Genomic DNA, 20,968 nt, shown 5'->3' on the forward strand with positions numbered 1-20,968 from the left:
CATTTCTACCAATGTTCAATTCTTAGTTTTTTGTTCGGTTTACTAGCTAAAATCTGAGGTAATATGATACATGCATTTTAGATGTTCTTTCAAAATGTGTTTGCAATATACTTATGAGTGATATTTAATGATTTTTCTCATTTAAAGCCTCTATCTTGGCAACTCATAGCTACTTCATTCAGCCAAGTCCACAAAAATATCTGGAGCTATAAACCTCAGATTAATTCCACTTGAGAATTTTTTTTTTTTTTTTTGTGCTTCCTCCCTACCTTCAAGCCAGCCTCCACCAAAGGAAGTAAGTACATACCAAAAAAAGCAGCTGCTTCAGGTATCATGGTTTATAATTTTGGGATACTTAGTATGTGAGTGGTTTCTATGTGGTAAAAGCTTTCCATGTATCACCTCCTTTAATCCTCAGCATCCTTTAATCCTCAATATCCTTTAATCCTCAACATCTTATGATGCAGGTGCATTGTCATCAGCATTTCATAGATGAGGAAGTTAAGCTTAGAGAAGTTAAGCAATGTGGCCTAGGCACAGAACTAATGTGGGTCAGGGTCTGGACCTGAAAGCAAGTCTTCTGACTGCACGGCCCACACTCTTACCCCCCCACATACCGCTCCTTCTCATGCAGGCTGGACCTGTAGGCTGGACCAGTACCAGCCTACATCTGTACTCTTCTCATGCCCTATCACATCAGACCTTTAACTACAGGACAGTCCTTCTGCATCCACTCCTGGATCCTACAGTTTGTTCTCCATACTGAGCCCAGAGTGATCTATTTAAAATGAAAGGCTGTTCTAGTCACTCCCCAGTCCAACAACCTCAATGGCACCCTCTGCTCAAGATCCTGAATGGTCTCCTATCCAGCCTCATCTGTTTTCCTCTTGATTCCAGATTAGCCACTCCAAACTCTTCTTGCCATTCCTAGAACACAGCCAGTCTCTTCCCACCCTGAGGTCTTCATATCTTCAGTTCACTCCTTCAGGTATGCCACGCCCCACCTCCACAGACCTTTAGCGAACTAATTCCTTATCCTTCACATTTCAGCTCAATACCACTTCCCCAGGAAAGCCTTCCAAACTACTTGCCATTTTACTCCAGAGGAGAGCTCGTTCCTCTGTCTTGCCCTTTCCCAGCACTCAGTACTTTTCCTAGCTAGCCCATAGCAAGATTCCACATTCCACATTTATATGGTCATGCTTACTTGCTGAACTTTACTATGACACTTTTCACCTCCTCCAGGATTTTAAGAACTGTTTATAAAAACAGGTTACTGAATAAATGCATAGGCATCAGAATGAATTCCAATTCCAGCAACCTACATGACAGAACACAGAAATCTAATCAAACCCCATAGGACCAAGGAAAACAGCAACAGTGTATGGGGAGAGGGAGAGAAAGATTGACACGCCAAGCTCATGGTTGGTTGCATATTCACCTGAATTATTTCAATCCACCTAACTTCAAGCAAACACACAAAAAACACTTCCAGTGATTTTTCTCTGAAATAATAAATGTCAAATACATTTAAAACAGATATTTCAAAAAATAAGACCTATTATCAGATAAAATATAGACAATCATGGGCTTCTGATGTCAGGATAGCTTACCAAATCCAAAAGCGTTTGACCCTCCAATGCTCTGTGAAGCCTGAACACTTGTAGATGTGTAGAGTCCTGTCACCAGCAAACCGTCAAAGAAGGTGCTTGTTGAAATTGTCACTGAAATACAGGGGGAAAAAAGAAACCTCAATTAATACAGTCAGAATAATGAGAAACATTTCTGATGTGTTAGACATTGTCAAAACAATCTTTACTCATTTTTCACAAATGACTTTTATACTATCCCTACTTAGTATTTTCTTTATATTCGAAATAACAGAGGAGAGGAAAAAAAAAAAAGCTCAAACTCCAATGTGTGTAATTGCTGGTCCTAAATTTAGTACATCAGTCCCACCTTTCTGCATTCCTTTACACTTTCCCTAGCTAAGCACAAAATCACCAGAAAATAATGTAGTACTGAATAGTTAGTTTCCCCACCTCCACCACCACCCCTGAAGGCAGTCAAAGGCATTGCTGGAGTTTTGGCATTGTGATGAAACACTATTATTTTTTTTAATATTCCATTCTGTGGGAAACAATCTTACATCAGCTGAAAGCAGAATAATAAACTGCACTGCATTTCTTATTGTTAGTCTGTGTCTCATAGATGAGTCTCCTGAAGTTTTTCAACAAAGCAGATTAATTTGCATGAAGACAGTCAGCCCTCTTCCTTTTGAGAACAAGAAAAGAAGACCACTGCATGCTTTAAGTTTTAGAACAAAGTCTTCAAGAGGAGGCCAAATGGTTTCATAACCAGAAAATCAGGATGTTCCTGGGGCGGGGGGAGGAGTAAAATTAAATATATCTGTAAGCTACTCAGGTTTGGCGTCTTAAAATTGTATCTTGTTCACCATCTAAAAATTGATCATAATTTCCTCCTTGCCATAATAGTTTTTTTCTCCTGCACTGCCTTGATTATATTAAGATGAAGTCATTTGCAGGAAGTAGCTGGGAGAAGGGAATATTATTTTGGTGGTGAACAGTACAAGGCTGTCATCATGCTTGGTGGCAATGAGGAGAATGATCAGAGTCACAGTAAGTTTGATGAGGATGTTTAAACTCCAGAAAATCCAGTGAATAGAGTGAAATGGTTTGAAACACCCACATTATAAAACATAAATAAGGCACAGTTATCAACAGAATAGCCTGACATCATGCTACCCCTAAATGACACTGGATCCTGGAGTAAATCGCCTCCACATCCTTTAATAAAATAATAGCTAATTTGTTGAGCACTTTCATGTAAACCACATGAAAACATCTCAGCAGGTCACTGAGCTCAATAGTTTACATGAATTATTTCATTTCATTATCAAAACATCTCTATAAAGGGGGTACTATTATCATCCCCAGGCTGCAAACAAGGAATCTGTGGCACAGGGCAATTAAGATCCTCGCCCAGGAGCATCTGATATCATCCAGTCACTGGGCTGCCCATGTCTGAATCCTGCTGCTGCCAGGGTTCTCCAAGGACCCTTCCCACTTACTACGTCATTTTCCACCACGGTGAGCTCAAGTCTGACCTGTGATCTCAAGTGCGCCCAAGATAAATGAGCATCCCTGGTTTGTTATTAATTTGTCTTCCTTTCCAAAAGATATTCGTCAAGCATCTGTTCAATGTTAATGACAACAGAGGCTAAACACTCTCAGAGAAGTGGTTGAGAAAGACAAGAACCATGCGTGGCAGCTCTCTATATTTCCTCTACTGCCCCCAGCTATTCAGCTCAGGCCTCAAACAGCTATGTCCCTCCCAGCAAAACATAAGCCCCACCACGTCTACCATGACAATTGATAGATTCAATTTAATTGATGGCTTGTACATATCTAGGGAAGTTTCAATCCCTTAGAGACGTGTATCTGGGAAGCTGTCTGGGTGGCCTGTGACCCGTTTCAGTACGAAGCATGACCAGGGTCTGTCGTTCCCCTTAGATATCCATCCAGACTGCTAATCCTGGCCAGACCGCCTGTCTTACCCACCACCCAGTGCCTCTCCAGACCTAGAGGTTGAAGCAAATTCAGATCACTTCTCTTCCACAAACCAAAAGAGAAGCCTGCTTCAGATCAGTTCTCTTTTTCACATAGATTCTTGGGTGCTAAAACAGCAAGGTCTAGTGAAAACAACCCATGAATAAGAGAACTGGACTTTATTCCCAATAGTATTAATTTGCTATGTCAGACTGAGCAAGTTTTTCTGCTTGGTTCCATTCCTAATAGCGATGTGAACACCCGTTATTTGGTAATGTCATGGGTAGGTGGGCTTAAATATGTGAGAAACTGTTTCTAAACATTAAGTGACTTAGAAGAAATTCGTAAGAAAAACACTGCTCTTAGAGACTTGGCTTTAAATACCATCCATAAGCTGACTACTCTCAAATTGCTATCTCTGGTCCAGACCTCTTTACATATACTCCAGATATATATCAAATTGCTGCTCCATATCCCCATCTGGATGTCCACGAGACATCTCAACTTTAACCTGACCAAAACTGAACACCTACCCATTCCCCAAACCTGCTTCTCCTCCAGCCTTCTCCAACTCCAATGATGGCAGTTCCACTGTTTCTGCTTCTCAGGCCAAAAACCTCTAAGTTCTGGAATCCCCTTCTCCCTGAATACAATCCATCAGTAAACCCTGTTGCCTCTGCCTTCAGATCACATTCAGAGTCTGACTACTTATCACACTGTTCTGAGCTACCATCGTCTCTCCCATGGACTGTTGCATTAGACATCAATCTGAGCATCCTGGTCTGTCCTTCTCTCTCCAATATAGTCCCACTATAAGAGTCAGAGGAATTGTTTTAAGACAACCAATCATGTCACTCCACAGTGTACAAATCTGCAATGTTTACAGCAAGGTCTTGACAGTGGCCTACCCTACTCAATCTGTGATTCCTTCTCTGTTCTCATCATCTTCTGCTCTCCTCCTAGCTCACTCTGCTAGCCTCCTTGAAAGTCAGCAATGCCAAGCCTCCGCAATAGTTCTCTCCTCTCTGCCTTGGACTGTCTTTCTCCAGATACCTGAAAGGCCAATTCTCTCACCTCTTTCAAGCCAGCTGAAATGTCACCCTCTCAAATGAGGCCTGCCTTAACAGTCTCCAGCCATCTGGCCCCTGCAATGCCCACATTCCCACTGCCCCATACTTGGCTCTCCTTTTTCCCCTTTCTTCTATAATTATCACTTTCTGACACATTATACTAATATATTTACTTAAATATTTTTTGTTGATTATGTGTACTGTCAGTCTCCTTCTGTAGAGTGTAAGCTCCGTCGAAGCAGGCGTCTTGAGTGTCTTATTCAGCAATATTTCAAGTACCTGAAATAATTCCTGACACTTTGGGGTATTCCATAAATACATATGGAAATATTTATTAATATTTATCTCATCCATACAAAAGTAGAGCAAGGTTGTCTTGTCTTTACCTTGTTTCTAGAGGAAAAGTATGCTGTGAATCCTAGACTTTATTAGTCAGATGAATCCCACTTAGAGAAGCCACATGGGGAAAAAAAGAAGACAGAAACATTGGCTATGTATATATTTAAAACATTTTCCAGAGTGCAGGACAGATCAATGCAGACAGAAACTGACTAAGAGAGCATCCAAAGACATTTATTAAAATAGCAAGCCAACTTAAGTACATGTATGTTCTCACATACTATCTGTTTATACACATCATCTAGAGAAAGAGTTCCTATTAGAAATGAATCAATTGTCATCTACTTTTCTGCCTGCTAGAGTTGGGAATTTAAAGTACTTTTTAGGGGGAAAATGACATTTGCCTTTGCAAAGATGCTCTGCTCTTGGCACTACGTTATGAGCCACACGGGAAGTCCCCGCTCTTGGCACTATGGACCAAGCATTCCTTTTCCTCCTCTAAACAGAGGTAATGCATAAACCGTATGTGAACCGGTTGGTACTTGGTCTCTTTTCAAGAAAGAGGAAATGTTGCTCAGACTCTCATGGAATTGAAGACATATCTTTCTGGTCACGAGGTTCCCCTGCATTCAAGAAGACAGTGGGTCTAATTTCTGTATTTTAAAATATACATGACACAGTGTGGATTCCCTACTAGTTTGTAGGAAACTTCAGAATATCTGCAGCCCACATGTTTTTACTGACTAGAACACTAGGAGTAAATCCATGAGCAATGTGAGCAAGATGCTAAAAACTTTACACCAAAGCTCTTGGACTCTGAAACTATGTCAGGGACACCCTTCTCTCCGCCCCCACTCCCTTTCCCTTTCATCAAATGCTTCCTCTTATCTCCACCTGCAGCCTCTGGTGAGTCTGTTAGGGTTTCCTTAAAACATACACCAAAACCCCCACAGAAACCAACAACTGTTTCCGACATCTAGGCTGCTCAATGAGGTGCTCCGACGCTGTCCTCACCTAGGTGAGTCCGCATCATTAGCCCCTGCAGAGTTCAGTTGTTCGCCGGGGCCTCTTCCCTCACTTTACCCTCAGATATAGTCGCGATTCTTTTCTATCAAGCTTCAGATGACCCCCATATGCACTGTCTCTTATTCTCCCTATGTGCCCTGTCCTGACATTCTTTCTTCTAATTCCTCTGGGACTCACCCTTTAGTACTATTTTAGCTTCTCTCCTCTTAGCTCATCACTTGCATCCACAAACTGCTGCCATTTAGGTACCTGGAATCAACTTCTTGAAAGTGGAAAAGTGACATATGATAAGTTAAAGGAAAAACTGCTATACACAGTACTAATATGGCTCATGACAGAAAAAAAACTGAAGCTCACATTTCTGAATGTGAAATTATTTTAATATGCATATTTAATATGCATCTGCATATTTTTTGTCTTTGTTGTTGTTGTTGTTGTTGCTATTTCTTGGGCCGCTCCGGCGGCATATGGAGGTTCCCAGGCTAGGGGTCAAATCGGAGCTGTAGCCACCGGCCTATGCCAGAGCCACAGCAACGCGGGATCCAAGCCGCGTCTGCAACCTACACCACAGCTCACGGCAACGCCGGATCGTTAACCCACTGAGCAAGGGCAGGGACCGAACCCGCAACCTCATGGTTCCTAGTCAGATTCGTTAACCACTGCGCCACGACGGGAACTCCTGCATCTGCATATTTTAATATGCATCAAAGAAAACAATTTTTATGGTTATTATATTTGGTTCATCGATGAAGCTATCTAAAGACAGATATCTGCTGTCTACTATTTTAAGTAATCTATACAGGAATCACTGAACTGTGTGTGTAGACAGAGATATACTAACTTACAGAAAGTAAAATACACAGTCCTAATACTGATTACAGATATCTTTCTAAGTTTCCGATATTCTGATTCAGAGTGGTATCTGCATCATGTAAAATATTATAAAGCTAGTATCACTTTAAAACGTTCCCTTTAAAAAATTTACATATGAAACTACTGCTCAATAAATAGAAATTACAGTTAAAAGGTGTAAATTTGGGTGCGTTAGCAATGGGAAAATTACACAAAGTTTTTATATTTGAACTGCCTTTAAGATAAACTACTGTAGGGAGTTCCCGTCGTGGCGCAGTGGTTAACGAATCCGACTAGGAACCATGAGGTTGCGGGTTCGGTCCCTGCCCTTGCTCAGTGGGTTAATGATCCGGCGTTGCCGTGAGCTGTGGTGTAGGTTGCAGACGCGGCTCGGATCCCGCATTGCTGTGGCTCTGGCGTAGGCCGGTGGCTACAGCTCCGATTCAACCCCTAGCCTGGGAACCTCCATATGCCGCGGGAGCGGCCCAAGAAATAGCAACAACAACAACAACAACAACAAAAAGACAAAAAAAAAAAAAAAAAAGATAAACTACTGTAAGGAATACTCTATCTAAGTGATATCTAACTAGCCCAGTCAATAAGCAAACCCTTCATTTTCTTTCCAAGATTATCAGCCAAATGCTTTAACAAATGTTAAGATAGGGAGCAAATAATACCCAGCAAATATCAGTTTACTTTAAAAGAAATACATTATTGGAGTTTCCTTGTGGCTCAGTGAGTTAAGGATCTGGTGTTGTCACTGCAGTGGCTTGGGTCATTGTTGTGGTGCAGGTTTGATCCCTGGCCTGAAAAATTCTACATGCTGCAGGCATGGCCAAAAAAAAAAAAAAAAGAAGAAGAAGAAGAAGAAGAAGGAAAAAAGAAATGAATTATATGAATAATTATGGAATCTAGGTGGTGGGTACACAAATGTCGGTTGTGCTACTCTTTTTTGTTTCAGGAAAATTTCATATTGAAAAGTTGAGGGAAAGAAAGACGTTTAGGATAAATACACTGATAAATGCACTTAGGATGAATAAACTAAGCCAACAACAAAATGCACTGGAAAGCACATGCTACATTCAGACTTTAAGAACTGTATAACCTTCTATGATCCAAAAACTGTGCTAGCATTGTAATCTGGGTTTTATTAACTAGAAAAGCAAAAAGAGATATTTGGAACTAGTTTCCTGTTGGCACAATGTTTATAAACTCTGATATCCTAACAATTTTATGCATATTTATCACTGCCTTGGGATTGGAGCTCCCAGTTCTCCATTTCAGACACCAATGGCATATGTAAAATCATCAAATAATACTTTAATGACTCTAAATAGGTATACCCTTACTTAATTCAGTCTGCCTTATGATCTACCTCTTTTCATGGTTTTACAAAATTTCATGGTGAATTTATAAAATTCTTCCCTAGAAGATTTTTTCCTTTAGAGTCAATTTTTCTTTTATGTTTTTATTTATTTATTTATTCATTTATTTAGTCTTTTTAGGGCCACATGCACGGCACATGGAAGTTCACAGACTAGGGGTCAAATCTGAGCTATAGCTGCCTGCTACAGCCACAGCAACATGAGATCTGAGCCATGTCTGCAACCTACACCACAGCTCATGGCAACACTGGATCCTTAACCCACTGAGCAAGGTCAGGGATCAAACCCATGACCTCACGGATACTAGTTGGGTTCGTTACCACTGAGCCACAGTGGGAACTACCTATCTTTTATATTTTTGCACTAAACTGTTCCATAGAGGGGTTATTTTAATTATAGAGAAAAAAAAGCAATATCAATATTGTGGATTGCAAGTAGAATTTTGAACCTACCAGTACATTTTAGGGAAGAAATCAAGCAAGTATGGTATTATCTATAATCAGAAAGCAAATATATCCTATCAGATCACATCATCCCCTTGTTCAACCAACATCTCTAGCTTCCTATCATCCATAGATTAAAATTCTACATTCAATGTGATTTCAAAGTCCTTCAGGTTGTGGCCATAAAATAATCTTTCCAGTTTTCTCCATTTTAGCTGAAAACACTCTTTGATCCAGTTAAACTAGAACATGTTCTTCACTCCCCTGTCTGCTTGCCTTCCTATAAACAGTATCTTCGCCTAGAATGACTGCCCCTGTTTCTTTTTGTTAAAACCCTACCCATTCTTCAGGTGCAGGCTCAAATGCCTTTTCTCTCTGAAGTCTCCTGAATTCTAGGAAAACAGCCTCCCTCTCCTTAGTGACCCCATAGCTTTCAGAAACATGGAGTACTTGACAGATTTCACTTTCGAAAGAGCTTGACCCAGAGGAAGAGCTCAATCAGTGCTTGTTAAAATTCAACCATACTACATCCAAAAGAAACAAAAACACTCATTTGAAAAGATACACGAACCTCAAGGCTCATAGTGCCACTACTTATGGAAGCCAAGACATGGAAACAACCTAAGAATCCATCATCAGATGAATGGATAAAGAAGATACACACACACACACACACACACACACACACACACACACACACACACACACAGAGAGAGGAATACTACTCAGCCATTAAAAAGAACGAAATTTTGCCATTTGCAGCAACATAGATGGAATTGGAGGGCATTATGCAAAGTGAAATAAGTCAGAAACAGGAAGATAAATACTGTATGATCTTGCTTATATGTGAAATCTAAAAAAATACAACAAACTAGTGAATGTAACGTAAAAGAAGCAGATTCACAGATATAGAGAACAAACTGGTGGTTACCAGTGGGTGTAGGGGGGCAATACAGTTATGGGGGAGTGGAAGGTAAAAACTCTTTGGTGTAAGACAGGCTCAATTATATATTATACAACATGGGGAATATGGCCAATATTTTGTAAAAATTGTAAGTGGAAAGTAACCTTTAAAATTGTATAAAAATAAAAAATTAAATTATTTTTAAAAATTCAGTCATACTGAAATATTTGCAACAATATAAAATAACACAAAAATAAGATGTAACTAAGAAAACAGTATAGCCAATGTAACTAAAATTGTGAAATCTAATATCTCTTCCACAGAATAAAAAGGGCCAGTATAATTCGTGAAGGTATAAGAAGATGGAGATTTTTCCTGAAAGGAAACAAAAATAAAAATTAATGTGGTATTTTTACTCCAAAATCAGAAATGTAAGAAAATTTTGGTTGAATTTTACATTTAGCCCTAAGAGTGTTGAAACATATATAATTTATGTGTGAATATACATACATATTTTACATACATACCAAATTAATCTTCTGATAATTTTGTCACTAAAATACCCTTATCCTTACTCTGAAGTTACTCTGCCATTTCCTCAAATAAAAAATAAGGGATCAAAAGGCTGAGGAGGTTATCCATATCTCTCCCACATCTGTGTTAAATTGGCAATGAGCTTAGCACTGGGAGTTTATGAATATGGATTGCTGGGTTCTGACAGCAGAATGAAAACATGATGTAGCGACACAATTCAGTTCTTATCAGTGGCTCAAAGAGTACCTCTGTCTTCAAATGACTAATTACAGAGTCAGTTATCATCTATTATAGCTTCTAAAACTGTTCCCAACAAGACCCTAATACCATTCTTGCAGAAAATGGCTGTAAGATGAAAGTCTGGAAGAAAATAAATTTAGATATTTAATGCTGTTTGCATTTTGTCCTAAAGCTTCTGCCTTACAAATGCTCTGTGGTCCATGAAATTTTGATCATTTCAAGCATCCAACACGACTTTATACAAAAGACCTTAAATATGTGCAGAAAAGAAGCATATTGTATAATATTTGAAATGTTTCCATCTTTTCCAAGATGACAAATATCAGAGGATAGTAAATGGCAAAGATGTTGAAGTATTAGTGATGAGTCACCTATTACAAAGTTTCCACTTCTTATTCTTATATATTTTGAAAATGAAAGGCACCAGAACTAAGACTGTCAATATTAAAAAAAGAAGCTGCCACATTTTGTCTTATAAACAGAAACTCATTTGCCTTTGAATACAGAACAGATTAAATAGCCTGAGGAACAAACCTATTACTCTGAAAATGAAATAAACTGACTTTATTTGCTGCAAAATTTCATCAACGTGATGTGTCCAACTACTAATTCTTCCTTAGTTCAAGTGCCACTAGCCCTGGGTACCAAATAGAGACCATCTAAAAATACATTATAATTTACCTTCAAAATCTTGATAAGAACATGATCCTCGAACTACTTCTCATTACATATATTAATTCCATTATGACCTGCTTGTATGTGGTGTTCAACTATTATGCCAAGCATTTCAATAATAACATTCCCCAAATCAATAACAATCAAGAAAAAATATCCCGGTGAATACGTAAAAGAAATGGCTGGAGGCCAAGATGCACTGAGGGAGGGCAGGAATCTAGAGCAGTGAACTGAACACAGAAATCTTAAATAATTAGATCAGGAACAGATGGACTCCAGCTAGCCATTTGTGAGAGTTAGAGAGAGACGACCCATGCCTCACCGATTTACTCTAACAACCACTCAGAAGGGGCATGAGCAAGGATATGGCCGCCTGGCTCACGTAGCTTCTTGCTGGTCTCTAGAGAAGCGCTGCTAAGAGAACTTCAATCACCCTCTCCTGCTTCCCTAAGTCTTTATTCGATGGCTGACCTAGATCAGCTCTAAGAGCATTTTACCGTCAGATTTAATAGTTACCTCCATCATCATCGTCTTCATTATCACAGATAAACAAATTTAAGCACAACATGTCAGGTATTGTTGTAAGTCTTTTATAGGAATTAACCCACTTAATCGTTTCAATATCCCCGTGAAATAAGTACTATTAATATACCCTTTTAACCATAAGAAAGCTGAAACAAAGTGGGACTGGGTTAAGTACCACAGCTTAACGTGGCATGTAAAAGGTGACTCTAAGGAATGGAAGTCATGCTCTTCCTGGATGCACTGCCGAGGGTGGCCGGGGCCTGATCTTCTCCTGGAAAGCAGTGGTATTGCAGTATAGCCCCCGGGGGCATGGGTGTGGTCTCCAGGGAGATGCCTGGCAGGCTGCTATGTGCAGTGCATTTAATCCGATGTCTGCTGAGCCAATCATTAGCACAGCCTCTTTTATTATTATTACTTCTCTTTTTCATTTTATATGGCTTTCTACTGTTCCTTGGAAGCAGGAAAAAATGGCCTCCAGAGAGGACTAAAATGCAGGGTGAAGGAGGACAAAGCAGAAGATCATAATAACAAGGGCAAAGAGCCCTGGATCAGCGCATCTCCAAAAGCAGGGGCAGCTTGCCCCGGCAAACGCCCTCCCATCTTTGTCTCCATCTGAAAGGAGAGGAAAAACCGAGCACAATTGGAATTATGACAGGTGCAGGGAACCTATTACATGCAAAATTTAATGATGTATTAAAACATTTTCAAGGGTCTGTAAAAATGCACTTTGCTGACTGGAAGAGGGATTCAGCATTTCTGTGGAAGTCTATTATGACATATTTATTAGAGATTCAGAGATTCAGATGAATCACACATAGTCTCTGAGTTTATCTTCTGGCACCACCAGTAACAAAAGGAGAGCCACTGAGGTTTTTCCCTCCTTTAAATACTTCCTAGGACATAAAATGGATACAGTCAAGTGTGTTTGTGAATTTATTATTTTAAAATTAAGCCCTTTGGAAGTATGTTTAAATGACAGCATTTGGTGAATATAAATCTTTTTTGTTTCTTGATTCCCTCCACATTGCCTTTCTCTCTCCTTTATGCCCCAGGGCTGTCTGTCTCTTTCTCAGTCTCATTCTGTCTCTGTCTCTTTCTCTCTTCACACACACACACACACACACACACACACACACACACACACACACACGTATGCACACATGCACACAACTCAGCATTTCTTAAAACACTAACAATTGGGATAAAAATCTCACATTTCTTATTTAAGTGAAATCCCTTCCTGCAACCTGGAGGCCTAGGTCCAAAAAAGCATCTGAGATGAGGCCCTGAACAGTATTTCTGAAATCTCCTTAACACTGATCAGTCTATGCTAAACACAAATTCTTAACTAGTGAACTTAAATACAAAGAAGAAAAATATAATTTTACAATGATTTACCCTACATTTAGTCCCAACTGCAGTTAAAGCAGTAATGATTTTTTTTCTCATCCACTTTCATAACTGTAATTCTGAAGTTTTTAAAAATTCCTACAAATGATAAAATTTCTTAGTTTCTAAGGCCAAAAATATTTTTTTCTTTATAAATAATGCTTTATTACTATAATTTAGAAAAATGTAGCTATGAATTACTGGTATATGTGATTTATCTCTGCCCTTATTTTTCATGGGTTACTTTTATATAAGGCTGGATGATACTCATACATGAAAATTTCATATTGTTGGCCCTGCACTCAATAAATTATTAAAGAGATGTGAATAGGAATGTGGCGTTCAGATTTTCAGCAATTTTTATCCTTTTGTTCTTTCTTTTTTAAAGGAAAGACTATCTTGTCTATAACTCATCATAACTTTTAAAAATTTAAGCAAAGGATCAGCCTTAAGAAAGCATTTAGGGAGATTTATTACCCCCAACCTTCTGAAAGGTGTTTTAAGAATTTTTTTCTTTGACACCTGGATGTTAATTAAGCTTTTCTAGAAGGGAAAATAAGCCTAGTAATTCTCGTAAGCACATGTACAGGTAATTGTTACAATAAAATGAAAAGATGCTTAGAGAATAAATACAGATGTTATTTTTTCCAGTATATCAAGAGTTTAGAGCCTTTGCACAATTAAAAGGGCCTATAGTTAGTTGTTTTGTTTTTACTTCTCACTTGGGTTATTTTTTCTTTTTACCATGAAATGCCCCCCAATTCCTCCAAAATGTGGTCTTGACAGAGCATAACTGAAGAATTTTTTTTTTTTTTAGGGCTGCACCTGCGGCATATGGAGGTTCCCAGGCTAGGGATCTAACTGGAGCTGTTGCCACTGGCCTATGCCACAGCCACAGCAATGCAGGATCCAAGCTGCGTCTGCAACCTACACCACAGCTCAAAGCAACGCCAGATCCTTAACCCACTGAGCCAGGCAAGGGATCGAACCCGAAACCTCATGGTTCCTAGTCAGATTCGTTTCCATAGCGCCACGATGGGAACTCCAACTGAAGAAAATTTGAACTCATGTAACAAATCACAGGGTGATTCCTAATTGTGCCCCAAGTTGTCCAAAACATAAATATATTTTTGTTAACAATGCAATATGTTAATATTATACCATTAAATTTTTTCAACATGGTACTAATGTGTAATGTACCTCCATATGTTATGTGACAAAGATGTATCATGTATCTCTTATGCTTGTAAACTGATTAAATCAACATTAATTAATAGAACTCCTAACAGACATAAACTAAATGTAGCTGTAAAAATATCACAATTTTTTAAAAGGGTATTTCTGTAGTATTCGTTTGGCACTTCTATATGTTCATTTCAATCCACTTAACAAATTACAAGCAACTGTGCTAACATCAAAGCATCCATTTAAATACATCCTGAGTATGTTACACATGTGGCCTACATATGGAAAAAATAAACTATAAAACTCTCTAAGTTATATCAAACAAATAGAAAATTCTCTCATTTTATAGTCAGACCTAGTGTGTGTGTGTGTTACCCAAATCATTCATTCATTAAACAAGTATTTATACAGTGCTACTACTTCATGCTGGTGCTATAATGTCAACCATATGTATATTTATAAAAATTACATTTGAATAATTGTTCCTGCCCCTTGGCAGAATAATCCTTATTCCATGTTTCAAAATCCAGTTCATAAAATCCAAAATTTCTAGCACTGAAATACACAAAATAATGTCAAGTAAATGATGTGATAGGCTCATTTAATTGCTCTTCTAATAAGCTACAACTAAATACTTTTCTAAAAATTTTAGATAATAATAACCAAACGAGAAAATAATTTAAATGACATTTACATTGGTAGATGTTATCTGATAGTTCTTTGATAAATTATAAGAAAGGAATAAAAGCATAATTAATTTGTATAACATCAAACTATAATGATATATAATATTCCTCCTACATGTAAAATAGAAAATATCACTTTATATTTTACATGGCATTATTACAATGAGTAAAATCCTTCTTAAGACAATAAAATCTCTTTCAATTTAGTATAAATTTGCATTTTTCAACACAACCATAAAATAATTTTTCCAAGGATGAATAAAATCTTCAGGTGTTAATAATTATCACGAAATATCTTTATGCTTAGGAATATAGGAAAAATTTAAGTGATTAGTTATGAAAAAATTGTTTAAATGAGAGGAGACTGCAAAAAACTAAATGTGTTTTGCACCTGTGGTATTCCTTATTTTCTGGTGTAGGATTTCTAAGAAAATCTCAATCTAGCCTTACTGTATACTTGTTTTTGATGTGTTGAGGTGTGGGGTTGGGAAATTTATCTAAATGATTAAGTCAAATACTTGCCATAAAAAACTAGAGTTGGATAAAAGGCAAACTTTTATATAGATACATTTTTATAAAATTGTACATCTTATCTATAAGTACATGTACATAGAAATGCTTATCTAAGATAGAATTCCAAATACAATTTAAAGTATCAGTTACAATATCTATTCAACACAGATGGACTCATTCTATAATTGCTAAGAAAGTTATTACTTTTCAGTCAAATAACGAGTATTAATAGAATTATTAGCCAAACTAAATTCTCCCAAAGATTATTTTACTTTATTAACTAAAATGTTCAATCACTTGAGAAGCTTGATCAAATTCAGATTCTTAGTTCTCCCCCTTCGCTTACCCAACTCCCCCAGGGATTCTGATTTTATAGGATTAATATAAAAAGCCAGGAATTAGCATGTTTAACAAGTGTCCAAAGCAGGTAAATTTTATGTAGATGGTCCTGAAATAAACCAATTACAGTGATATGCAAAAGCTCCAGATTGACACCTCACAGTAAACAGAATTTCCAGTGAAGGCTAGCCATAGTCTAAAAATTGAAACCGAAATGAACTGAAACTATATTAAGAATTCCACTACAGTAAAAACCTACTTTGCCTTTTATTATACTGCAGTTTCCTCCCAGTGCAAATGATGGTTAACATGATGAGGATATAACAGGACACCTGTTCTTAGGAGATCTCACATGTACCAGTGACTTTTCTCCGAATGATGAGGACAGAAACAAATCCAGAATGAGAACTAGCAGCCAAGCAATAGATTTGGAGGGAGGAGCAATGTCAGAGTCTACAGAGACATTTTTGGCAAACAGAGACCACTGCATGTCCTGTTGGTGAATTAATAACAAAGAAAAGAAGCGAACCATTTCCTAAATTGAAACATTATATACCTTTAGACAACATTTACCCAATGCTGCATAGGTTATGACTTCAATACCAATAAAAATAAGGGAGGAGAAGATGGGGGGGGGTTAGGTTAGTATATCTTGTTGTAAGAAAACCTTCTGGATGCTACGGTGCACCCCTCTCCTTTCTGATTGCTGCCAGGTGATTAGCATTTCTAGAATTTACTAAGGAAACAACATGAGGTAAAATGGTCAATGGTTGCTGGAATCTTTATCATCAGAAGTAGTCATGGTACTTCTGTTATCCAAGAGCTAGAGAAACAGTGGCTCAGAAACAACCTGTGCACATTTTTTGGTACCATGGCTGGAGAACTGAGCTCACGTCCAGTGCTAGGTGAGCTCACTACCCCCTTAGCTACCTTGAGCTCAAACTCTTCTCTGAAGTTACTCAAGTTCTACATTTATCATTTGGAATAATCTTCTTAGTGGAAAAGATGAAAACAGAATTTGGATAGCCAGACTTTGCCACTGTTTTCCAACATATATAGTCGATTCTTATTATTTCTAGTAGTAACATTCTTCAAAGCCACTATGAACACTGAATTATACCTTTTAAAACTGCACCACAAAAAATCAAATACCTGGAAATACACCTGACCAAGGAGGTAAAGGACTTATATGCCGAGAACTATAAAACTTTAATCAAAGAAATTAAAGATGATGTAAAGAAATGGAAAGATATTCCATGCTCCTGGGTTGGAAAAATTAATATTGTAAAAATGGCCATACTACCCAAAGCAATCTACAGATCCAATGCAATCCCTATCAAATTACCCATGACATTTTTCACAGAACTGCAACAAACAATCCAAAAATTCACGTGGAACCACAAAAGACCCAGAATTGCCAAAGCAATTCTGAAGAACAAAAACCAAGCAGGAGGCATAACTCTCCCAGACTTCAGGCAATATTAGAAAGCCACAGTCAAGACAGTGTGGTACTGGTACTGGTACCAAAACAGACAGACAGACCAATGGAACAGAAGAGAGAACCTGGAAATAAACTCTGACACCGATGGTCAATTAATCTTTGACAAAGGAGGCAAGAACATAAAATGTGAAAAACACACTCTTTTCAGCAAGTATTGCTGGGAAACCTGGACAGCTGCATGCAAATCAATGAAACTAGAACATACCCTCACACCATGCACCGAAATAAACTCAAAATGTCTGAAAGACTTCAATATAAGACAAGACACCATCAAACTCCTAGAAGAAAACATAGGCAAAACATTCTCTGACTTCAACCTTATGAATCTTTTCTCAAGTCAGTCTCCCAAAGCAACAGAAATAAAAGCAAAAATAAACCAATGAGACCTAATCAAACTGGCAAGCTTTTGCACAGCAAAGGAAACCAAAAAGACAACTTATAGAATGGGAGAAAACAGTTTCAAATGATGCAACTGACAAGGGCTTAATCTCTAGAATACACAAGCAACTTATACAACTCAACAGCAAAAAAGCCAACAACCCAATGGAAAAGTGGGCAAAAGACTTGAATAGACATTTCTCCAAAGAGGATATGCAAATGGCCAACAAGCACATGAGAAAATGTTCAACATCCCTGATTATTAGAGAAATGAAAATCAAAACTACTATGAGATACCACCTCACACCAGTCAGAATGGCCATCATTAATAAGTCCACAAATAACAAACGCTGGACAGGGTGTGCAGAAAAGGGAACCCTCCTGCACTGTTGGTGGGAATGTAAGCTGGTACTATGGAGGTACCTTAGAAAACTACACATATAACTACCATATGACCCAGGAATCCCACTCCTGGGCATATATCTGGACAAACCTTTCCTTAAAAAAGACACATACACCCACATGTTCACTGCAGCACTATTCTCAATAGCCAAGACATGGAAACAACCTAAATGTCCATTGATAGATGATTGAACTAGGAAGATGTGGTATATATACACAATGGAATACTACTTGGCCATAAAAAAGAACAAAATCATGCCATTTGCAGCAACATGGATGGAACCAGAGACTCTCATACTCAGTGAAGTTAAGTCAGAAAGAGAAAGACAAATACCACATGATATCACTTACATCTGGAATCTAATATATGGCACAAATGAACCTTTCCACAGAAAAGAAAATCATGGACTTGGAGAATAGACTTGTCATTGCCTGGGGAGAGGGGGAGGGAGTAGGGTGGATTGGGAGCTTGAGATTAATAATAGATGCAGACTATTGCCTTTGGAATGGATTAGCAATGAGATTCTGCTGTATAGCCCTGGGAACTATGTCTAGCCACTTATGATGGAGCATGATAATGTGAGAAAATAGAATGTGTACATGTACGTGTAACTGGGTCACCATGCTGTACAGTAGGAAAAAAGTTGTATTGGGGAAATAACAAGAAAAAGAAAGAAAGAAAGAAAGAAAGAAAGAAAGAAAGAAAGAAAGAAAGAAAGAAAGAAAGAAAGAAAGAAAAGAAAAAGAAAGAGGGAGTTCCCATCGTAGCACAGTGGTTAACGAATCCGACTAGGAACCATGAGGTTTCGGGTTCGGTCCCTGCCCTTGCTCAGTGGGTTAACGATCCGGTATTGCCGTGAGCTGTGGTGTAGGTTGCAGACGCGGCTCGGATCCCGCGTTGCTGTGGCTCTGGAGTAGGCTGGTGGCTACAGCTCCGACTGGACCCCTAGCCTGGGAACCTCCATATGCCGCGGGGAGCGGTCCAAAGAAATAGCAAAAAGACAAAAAAAAAAAAAAGAGAGAGAGAGAGAAAGAAAGGGAGGGGGGGGGAGGGAGGGAGGGAGGGAGGGAGGAAGGAAGGAAATTAAAAAAAAAAAAAAAAGCAAGTACTGAACTATTCAGAGGGAACAGACAGGGTGTGGTTCCTTTGAGCCTCTGGTCACATTTTCATTACCTCATCATTACTTAGCCTTGTTTTATGTGCGCTTCTGTTTAAAGACAACATCATTTAATAGATATTATTGATGTACTAACATTTAACTTCAGGCGAACAAACTAGAACCCATGCCCAAACGAAGCTCATCTAACACACACATTTTCTCTACAAGGCACATCACAACTTTCAGCACTTCAGCACTACCACCCGGGGACCATTTTAGACATCAAAATCACCAACAAAAAGCACAAAAATGCAAAACACATGGCACTAAATAGACTGTGAAAAAGGCACTTGTTTACAGTATGGGTGCTGAAACAAGATGATAGAGCATTCAGCCTCAGCTGGGAAAATGCACTCTTGGCACTTTTGTGAATGTCTGCAAGTGACTGCAAAACCACTGCCAAGTATTGATTTTGAAGGTTACAAATAAATTTCAACAGGTAGGTGAAGTTGCAGACATGGAACCTACAAAAAATGAAGATTGACTGTATCACCTGCCCCAAGCCAAGACCCATTCATTGCTCACTCCTACCAAAGTAGCACAGACTGGGTGGGTTAAACAACAGACATGCGCTGGGGGTTTGGGATGGAAATGCTATAAAATTTGGTTGTGATGATCGTTGTACAACTATAAATGTAATAAAATTCACTGAGTAATAAGAAAAAAATAAAAATTAAAAAAAAACAACAGACATACATTTCCTCACAGTTCTGGAGGTCAGGGGGGATGGGAGATTGAAAGTTCCAATCCTCTAATCACAGTGTTGGCTCCACTGGCAACAAGTCCCCACCCTTAGGTGCCTTCCAAAATTCACCCCATTGTAATAACAGAAGATCCTTATTGCTCTCATCATTTAGGAAACTCCGAGGGTTTTAGCATCTCTGTGCCAGAAACTAGGATGAAGAACAAATATACATTTCTTATTATAAATCATACAATATTACCTCGTGCCTGACAGAATGGCTATTACTAAGAAGACAAAAAAATAGCAAATGTTGCTTAGGATGTGGAGAAAAGATAACCATTGCGTGCTTGCTGCTGCTGGGAATACAAACTGGTGCAGCCACTATGAAAAACAGTATGGAGAGTCCTCAAAAAATTAAGAATAGAACTACCAAAAGATGAAGGTAAGAAAATAATAAAAAGTTTCACAGTGCCAAAAAAAAAAAAAAAAGAATAGAATGATCCAGTTATCCCCCTTCAGGGTATTCATCCAAAAAAAATAAAAACACTAACTTGAAAAGATACATGCACCACTATGTTCATCATAGCATTATTATAATAGCCAAGATCTGTAAATAATCTAAATGTCTTTCAACAAATGTATGGATAAAGATTACCATACACAAATATACACAAATGGAAAACTACTACTCTGCTATAAAAAGATGGGATCTTACCATTTGTGATAACCATGGATGGACCTTGAGAATATTATGCTGTGTGCGATAAATCAGACAGAAAAGACAAATACCATAGGATTTCACTCATAAAAAACAAAACAACCAAAATACGAAAAAATAAACCAAACAAAAACAAACACATTGATACAGAGAAACACAGAGGGGAAGGGGTGTGGAGGGTGCAAAGGGATAAAACGGATCAACTGTATGGTGACAGACAGAAACTAAATTTTTGGTGGCGAGTATGCTGTAGTGTATAAAGAAGCAGAAATATAATGTCATACACATAAAACACATAATGCGTAAACCAATTACCTCAATAACAACAAAATTTTACAAAACCAACAATACCACACTCCCCATCCATTCAAGCCTTCTTTCTCCCTTCCAAGAGCTACAATCACTCTCGGCTACATGAAGCTTACCTTCTACCTTGAAATAGTTACCTGT

General features: G+C 38.2%; 1 protein-coding gene across 6 annotated transcripts in view; it reads right to left on the reverse strand.

Annotated features, from left to right (window-relative positions):
- Positions 1–20,968, reverse strand: part of RELN (reelin) — a 499,001-nt gene that overhangs the window by 419,628 nt on the left and 58,405 nt on the right. For all 6 annotated transcript variants that reach the window (XM_084977353.1, XM_084977355.1, XM_084977351.1 and 3 more), the window contains exon 2: positions 1,614–1,724. In XM_084977353.1, the coding sequence (XP_084833479.1) occupies positions 1,614–1,724 (111 nt within the window). The remainder of the gene's footprint in view (positions 1–1,613; positions 1,725–20,968) is intronic.

Source organism: Sus scrofa, chromosome 9 (genome assembly GCF_054392235.1).
Source record: "Sus scrofa isolate SSC_HxYL_T2T_F1_AM1 chromosome 9, Sscrofa_HxYL_maternal_Yorkshire_Landrace_v2.0, whole genome shotgun sequence".
Taxonomy (NCBI): domain Eukaryota; kingdom Metazoa; phylum Chordata; class Mammalia; order Artiodactyla; family Suidae; genus Sus; species Sus scrofa.